The 8026-nt window shown below is 35.4% G+C and overlaps 1 protein-coding gene across 1 annotated transcript; it reads right to left on the bottom strand.

Annotated features, from left to right (window-relative positions):
• Positions 1–2649: 2649 nt before the first annotated feature.
• LOC139141507 (arginine-binding extracellular protein ArtP-like) lies at positions 2650–8026 on the bottom strand. The gene is made up of 8 exons (XM_070711100.1): positions 7915–8026; positions 6866–7050; positions 6468–6514; positions 5897–5992; positions 5299–5472; positions 4521–4663; positions 3768–3981; positions 2650–2841 (listed from the first exon to the last, which is right to left on the bottom strand). Exons 2-8 carry the CDS (start codon positions 6991–6993, stop codon positions 2807–2809), a joined length of 837 nt encoding a protein of 278 aa, XP_070567201.1. The 5' UTR covers positions 6994–7050; positions 7915–8026; the 3' UTR covers positions 2650–2806.

Raw genomic sequence — 8026 nt, forward strand, 5'->3', positions numbered from 1 at the left:
AGTGGCCATATGGCCACTTTGTAAAGTTTGTCAGAGGAAAACACCAACGGTGTTTATGTGCCCAATTGACACTAAATAATTGTATTTTACTTAAGGAATTTTTGCGTATTTTTAAATAAAATAATTTTACTGAATATAAGTGGTCTGTTTTGTTATTTCCAGGCTTGAACACCCCATGAACGCGCAAAATTAAAGGTGTTCAACAAGTGCATATCATGTGTTCTAACCTTTAACACACTTATCGTTGAACGGCGTCCATGCGTTCAAAAAGTGTTACAGCCCTTTGAACGCGTAAATGCGTTCAATTTTTTGAACACATTTCATGTGCAACGTGTGTTCAGATATGGAACACATGGTGTTCAATATAATGTCTGATGAACACGAAGTGTTCAAAATCTGCACACGTGTGTTAAAAAATTGAACATTGATTGAACACGTAGTGTAAAATTTCTGAACGTCTAGACGCGTTCAAAAAGTGTTACAAAAAGGCGTTTAATTGGTGTTCTATCCTTTAACACTTAACTTTACAGTGTAGGATACACTCACAAGAGAAAATAAAATAAGTAATTGTTCCTTCAAAACGAATCCTAACTTCCTCAATCAGACTTACCGACTTTTGCGAGAGATCTAAGGAGAATCCCCTGTGTTGACCACTTTCATCTCTGTGAATGAAGTCAAAATTTATTAAAATGGTAACAAAAACCATCACCTGCAATTTCAATGCCTAGCCTAAGTTATGTTTATCATAGTTTAACGACAGAATGCTCTGATTGGGTAGGCTTCGAATTAACAAGGCAATTTTAGGGCAACGAATATCAGTAGACAGAAATCCTTGGATACCGAGATAAAAGATATTCCCGGTGTCTCCGTCTTTGGTACAATCCTAACGCGACTGATTTTTCCTGTGTCTCTGGTATTATACTCTAATCCTAACGGGACTGACATGAGGGATTGACGGATAAACCAATCTTAAACAAAGCATTATTTTAAACCTTGCTTACAGGTATTCAAATGCACAGTCACAACTGAGCCACAGAGCAAGAGTATAAACTCGATTTTCTTCTTTCTTCTTCTCGATTTCGCTTACTATCTTCTCGCCTATCTGCTCTCCCATCACGCGAAATAACATCACTCTACGGAGAAGGTCATCTCCTCGAGAACGAACATTATGACTCCAGAGCCCTTGCTAGAAAGAGTAAAATTATATATATATATATATATATATATATATATATATAATATATATATATATATATATATATATATATATATATATATACATATATATATATATACATATATACATATATATACACACACACACACACACACGTTAAACTTTTATTCCCAACATGTGACATCACACAATGGTAATATAGTTTACAGGATTTTCGTTTTCCGTATTCCCATACTTGACGTCAGAAGTAGGGTAATATGGCGGAACATTTTTCTACTATGGGTTAACGACATTTTCTTGGTAGCGTCATCGCCTACATCGTTCTTATATTTCATGGTGACAGGACTTACTGTATTGGTTCAGTTCATTTCGCTTTTCCTAACGATGGGAAATTTGTATGAAACTTTTGTCAATGCTAACATTTAAAATAACGGAAAAGGATTCCGTCCTGAAGAACTGATCTGGTTGTATTAAAAACCAACCTACGGCTTTCGTGCGACGTGCAGTAGCCACAGCTGTTACAAGAACGATATCTCTCCAGACAGCTGGTACACAATTAGCCCTGCGTACGATATGTCTGCTAATACAATCTGCTGTTACTATCGTTTCGAAGCAAATTCGTTCACTACTGTCTAATTCACGGATTTCAAATATGTAGGAAATGGTTTTACAGGTGTTTAGCGATATGACCGATAATCGTTTACGCTTTGCCCATTATATATGACTTTTATATGTAAAGGCCTGGTATGCTAGTAAAGTTCACATCTATAAATGTGTTAAAGGTCGAGACTTTATATGTTTAATGTCTCATAGGGTATTTTAGTCTACTCAAACAACGTTACTACAAATATTATCTGCATCAATATTATCTGCATCGGTTCAGTTAAAGCAGTCTGTATGTCTCTAGCAAGTACGACTAGACTGTCAAAATCAAGTGTTTTTCGGATAGTGAACAATTCATTGAAGCACTACTCCGACGAAAATCGTAAGCAAAATCTGAATCACACTCAGTTGGTGAAAAACTTTTTTTTAAATACTTGTGTTTATCAGCCATATCATTAACTTGTTCCGTACTTGAAATTTTCTTCCATGAGACTGAATGTTAGTTCTTCCATTTTTTGTCTCTCGAAGTACAGTTATGATAAAGACACCTATTATGATTGTTGCGGTAGTTTCCAGTTTCCGTTATATATTTCTCAACATCTGAATCTACATCATTGTTGGGTTACAGGCAACATAACGAAGGACCATACGCGTGACTGTACCATTTCAACCACTCCAAATGTTTGCGCATTTGGCCTAAAGGCTGTTTGAGCACGCTTGAAAACACGTGTAATTCACGTGCATCAGCGCTCATAAGTAAAGTGACGAAGAAACTGAATATTGAATGCCTCTGTGGACAAAAGACATGTAAGACTTAGTGTATATAGTTGGGTGGATAGACACACAGTCCTACAAACAAACAGGTATACTCTTTCGTATTTAATGCGGTAATATCTTAATAGTTTTTATTTGTAATGAATGCACATCTTTAATGAAAATTACATACGAAAACATATAAACAAGACCACCAGAATGCGTGGAGCTCATAAATCAAAGTCATGTAGTCCAGAAGGGGAAGATCTGCAGCTATTCATCCACGCATACCAACCTTCCCTTGTGGCCTACGCAAAAAGAGATTACAGAACTGTATTATTTGATTTAGGACATCATGGACATAACATATCGATGAAATGCGTTGGAATACTAAAAGATCAACCTCAAATCTGGAAGGTGACTAAACGTATCGGTGTAGCGCAGGGAAAATCTGCAGTATTCTCCAATATCCAAATCGACTGTACAGCCTGTAATATTTTAAAGAAATCGTAAATATTTGCACATGAAGCGCCACTAGTTCAGAGATTTCAAGGACCTTGGTGGCAACTTTTGACCCGGATACAAAAAAGGAAAATAACAGTCCTCCAATATTACAATAAGGAAGGGAGTAGCGCTTACAGAATACGAATAATAGTGATACCATATATAAACGTGATTATTCCCATGTTAACGCCTTTGATGCCTTGGATTACGTTTAGGTATAGGAAGTCGTTCAATTTGAATGATTTTCTCTTTACAGGACACAACAAATGCTAAACTTCGATAAGGTGCAAAACCATTAGTACTAATCATATTGTTTTATCATATATGTAACATCAAAATATACTTTACTATTCATCGTATTATTTTCTCAATACAGCATTTGTTATCCGATATTTGATACTGACTTACGTAACGAAATAAAAATTTAATGCATATTGCAGATATAATCTACGATAAAAAAAATCTAAAACTAACCATTTCGTAACCTTCATAGGTCATTAAATAAAAATATTAAACTGCATCGGATTCTTTCATTCGTCTGAAAATGTATGTGCTACATATCCAAAGATGTTGAAATTGTAAAGTTACAAGTAAATAAGGATTTGTATTCATACAAAATGCACGAAATGCGCTCATCGATTGGTAATTATACTGCCCGTTTTCTCTAAGATTCCGACAACTTTGCATAAAAAAGAATGATGTCCTATCTTACTTTCAAAAAGTGTCTTACCATGTTCATGCCTGGCCTGGTGACACAAGGCATGATATTTGCCGCTCTTTCTCATTGCCTTCAGGGTTTCGTCGAACCACGCGAGAGAGTTGTCCTTCCGTTTTATTCCGTATACCCCGTCTTCAAGTATACACCCGATGTCATCTCCTATTGTTTCAAACTCCTCGTGAAGATAGGGTGCGACTCTGTTGTCAAAAGCAAGGAGTGAATCAATCTGAAAATACAAAGAAAGGAAGTTTAGTATGGTCCTCCACTCTCAGATCTCAGCGTGTCTGATGCTCTGTACCTCTTCATCGGTCAGACAATGTTCCCTTCCCACGTGACGTTGCGCATCCTATTTTAGTTGCTTGAACTAGTATGCGCCTTTGGGGACATGTATTCGGATTCTTAAATTTGTTCAACACTTCTCCGGTCTACTCCTTAGCTTGTGACGGTTCATTTTGAGCTGCCTTGAGTAAGAAAATTTTTCATTGTCTTACTTTAACGAAAATCGAAAATTTTGTTTTCCGTACAAAGTTAAATCAGGGATGCCGGCCATTTTGAATTTCAAATGTCAGTAAAAAAGATTCGGTAATTGTATTCTTTTGTACCAAACTTTGCACGGTGACGCCTGATTTTCATTCTTGATTTGGTAAGAGACTGACTGAAAGTGCCATTCAGGAAGTTTGAGCGAATCTTTGTCTTCCACTTTCGAGGCGCATACTACCTTAATTAATCTCTGTCTTTCCCGCACTTTCTTTACTCTTTATTTACCCTGTCGTTTCTAAGATCACCCAGCAGGATTTGAATGGTTTCGTTGTACACCTCTTGCTGTGGTTGCATGGTATCTACACCTTTGATTCGATCCTTAGCGTGCAGCAGACAGGTCTTGTCGGTGAAAACTCCGTCTTCAAAACCTGAAAGTAAAACAAGATTACACATATTCATGTATCTGGTAGTGGTGGGTATAGGAACTTCGTACCTATTGATACCTTTCAATGCAAGAGCTTTTTATTCGTATCATAACGGTGATGCTTGAGAGCCTATTGTTAAGTATATGTGAACCATCAAGAAATTATCATTTCGAGGTACAGAACGATCTCGACGATTTTCGATACATAATGAAGACGCTTGCGATCCAATTGTTAATTGTAAACAAGGGATAAAATTATTATTTCGAGATGTTAAACTTTCTTGTCAATTTCCTGTACAAATACTTGGTTTTCAAAGAAAAAAGTCAACATTCATTACAGATAGATAGCCAACAGAGTTGAGTTTAGATGGTCCAACTTGGTATCTAATTCTTCATTGAGGATCAGTTTACTTTAAAGAAACAATGAGAAACTATCTTTCCAATTTTGTCAGATGTGATAACTCATATTCGCATTTTTCAAATCTATACAATCGTCGCATGAGTGTACTCAGGCATCATGAGAGGTCAACCGTTGTAACTATGTATGATTGTCGAGGAGCCCGATTTGCACAAAATCTCTTACAGGCAGATGATAATATTTTTTTGAAGAGAAATTTTTAATGGAGTGCTTCAGCTTACCGATTGTCTTCCCCGTTATGTCACTCGGATCGAAATTGTTTGGATTTCCAGTCTTTACCACAAATAAGACTTTGCCTTGAAGTCTTAAAAGAGGTTCTGTATAATCTAAAGACAACTTCCTAGCAGGTGTCTTGAACCATCCTAGACACATGTCAACTTGCTTTCCAAGCAAAGCTTGAAAGTCAAAACATATAATCAATGATCAATATTCACAAATATTATACATTTTTAGAAATATAGAAACATACTATCAATATATATATATATATATATATATATATATATATATATATATATAACATAACATAACATACTACATAAAAGACTATATATATATATATATATATATATATATATATATATATATATATATATATATATATATTTATGTAGATTTATATCTTTTATGTAGAATGTTATGTCCTATTATGATTGACAAAATGTGAGATTGATTTGCATATACGTGTCCTGTCGCTATTAAGTCTAGCACAAGAATTAACTGTTTATAGTTTTGTTACATCTTCAGCAGATACTTGTAGCTTTGTTTTGAATTTAAAACACGTTAAGCCAATTACACGTTTTGATCTTTTCGTCTCACCTTTACCAGCGTGGGGAATAACGCCACTTTGATGGGTAATGCATTCACTCCCTGCTACAACTTGATAAACACATTTCTTACCAGCCTGCCGACAAACTTAATATAGGCAAAAACAGATTAAAGTCTATGAAGCTCATAGATAAGAGATTATAATTTGACATAATAAAGTTTAACTTGTGATAAACAACATTAGGAGGATTAGGAAGATTAGGGCTGGGCAGTAGAATATCTCAAACATAGTGAGATTTCATGAGCCTTAAAGTGATATAAAACAATTGCGTGCCAACTATATGAATGGACTACGTGAAACAACATGAAAGAGTTGTATCTATGTCGTCTAAATCTAAATCTAATGGTATTTTGGGTTTTTTTGCTTTTTTGTTTGTTTGTTTGTTTGTTTGTTTTTGTATATGTGAACAATGTGTCAGGCGTTATGTGAGGCGTGTTTTAGTCCTGTCAATCACCATAATGTCTCCTGGAGCCCGTAAAATGATGTATTCACCACGCGTACTCATACGGTATAGTACGTGTTTTATCAAAATGAACCCTAGCTGTCAATGATCCGACTTACCAGTTTTTGCGAGATCTAAAAAGAACCCCCTGTGCCGGCCACTTTCTCTGTGAATGAACATAACATTTAAAATAGTAAAAAGTGCATCACATGGATAAAGTATCAAAGGTTTATAACACATTGAAGGGAGTAAATTTTTCTGTTCAAAGCTTTTGCAACTGTGATTGAATAGAATTAAGGCAAATGTGGTAGGGCACGAGTGAATATCAGTGCAGGGAACCTTCTGATGCAAACTAAACAATTATCCTTGAGGCATTTTATAATGTATCCTTTCAAAAAAGCTAATACGAATAACTCCCTCGCTTACCAGCGATTAGTGGAAACATTTCAAGCGTCCACTTATTTTAAAGAGGCATTTAATCTTTTAGCCTTAATTTCCTTGACACAAACTCGCTCACATGTATTCAAATGCACAGTCACAACTGAGCCACATTGCAAGAGTATAAACTCGATTTTCTTCTCTCTTCTTCTCCATTTCGCTGACTATCTTCCCGCCCATCTGCTCTCCCATCATGCGAAACAACATCACTCTACGGAGAAGGTCTTCTCCTTGCGAACGAACATTATGATTCCAGTGCCCTTGCTACAAAGAGTAAAACAATATATATATATATATATATATATATATATATATATATATATATATATATATATATACACACACACACACACACACACACACACACACGTTAAACTTTTATTCCCAACATGTGACATCACACAATGGTAATATAGTTTACAGGATTTTCGTTTTCCGTATTCCCATACTTGACGTCAGAAGTAGGGTAATATGGCGGAACTTTTTTCTACTATGGGTTAACGACATTTTCTTGGTAGCGTCATCGCCTAGATAAAAACAAAGTAGGTTCTGAAGAATTTGTGCTAAATTAGGTATTTCTGAACATATTAAGAAAATGTACATATACTGATCGCAATGATACAGTGCGTTTCACCTAGGTACCGCAACTCAGCGTATAAGACGGACACATTTCACGTACAAAACAAACGATTAGCTTCGGTATCACGACAACAGTAAACCAGCATGAGGGCATATATATATATATATATATATATATATATATATATATATATATATATATATAATATATATATATATATATTATATATATATATATATATATATATATATATTTTTTGCTTTGTTCATCAAAGTAAGTCGTAGCTGCATATCGTTTAGACGTTTTCCACATCAAAGATACAACACAGAGAGAACTCCTGAGTCGTATTCCTCTGTATAACCCTAAGTTAAAGGTTTTGATTTACAAATTTACCTTGTTACTGACCCTTGACCTGTAAATTGCGCTCATTGCACTTTAAGCTCGTAATATCCATTTTCAGTCCTGGGGTGGCTTTTGAATACGTGCTACTTTCGGCTACTTTTGTTCGAAATAGTTTTCAAAATTGTTAATTTTGACGTAAAACTTACCGACTACAAAACACACAATGACTATGGACACATCGTACGGTATGCGAGACATGTTGATGCACCAAGTTGGTAGCATAAGCGTTGCGATCGAAGGTACCCTGCTTGAATGGGC

The sequence above is a fragment of the Ptychodera flava genome, chromosome 10 (assembly GCF_041260155.1).
Source record: "Ptychodera flava strain L36383 chromosome 10, AS_Pfla_20210202, whole genome shotgun sequence".
Lineage (NCBI taxonomy): Eukaryota > Metazoa > Hemichordata > Enteropneusta > Ptychoderidae > Ptychodera > Ptychodera flava.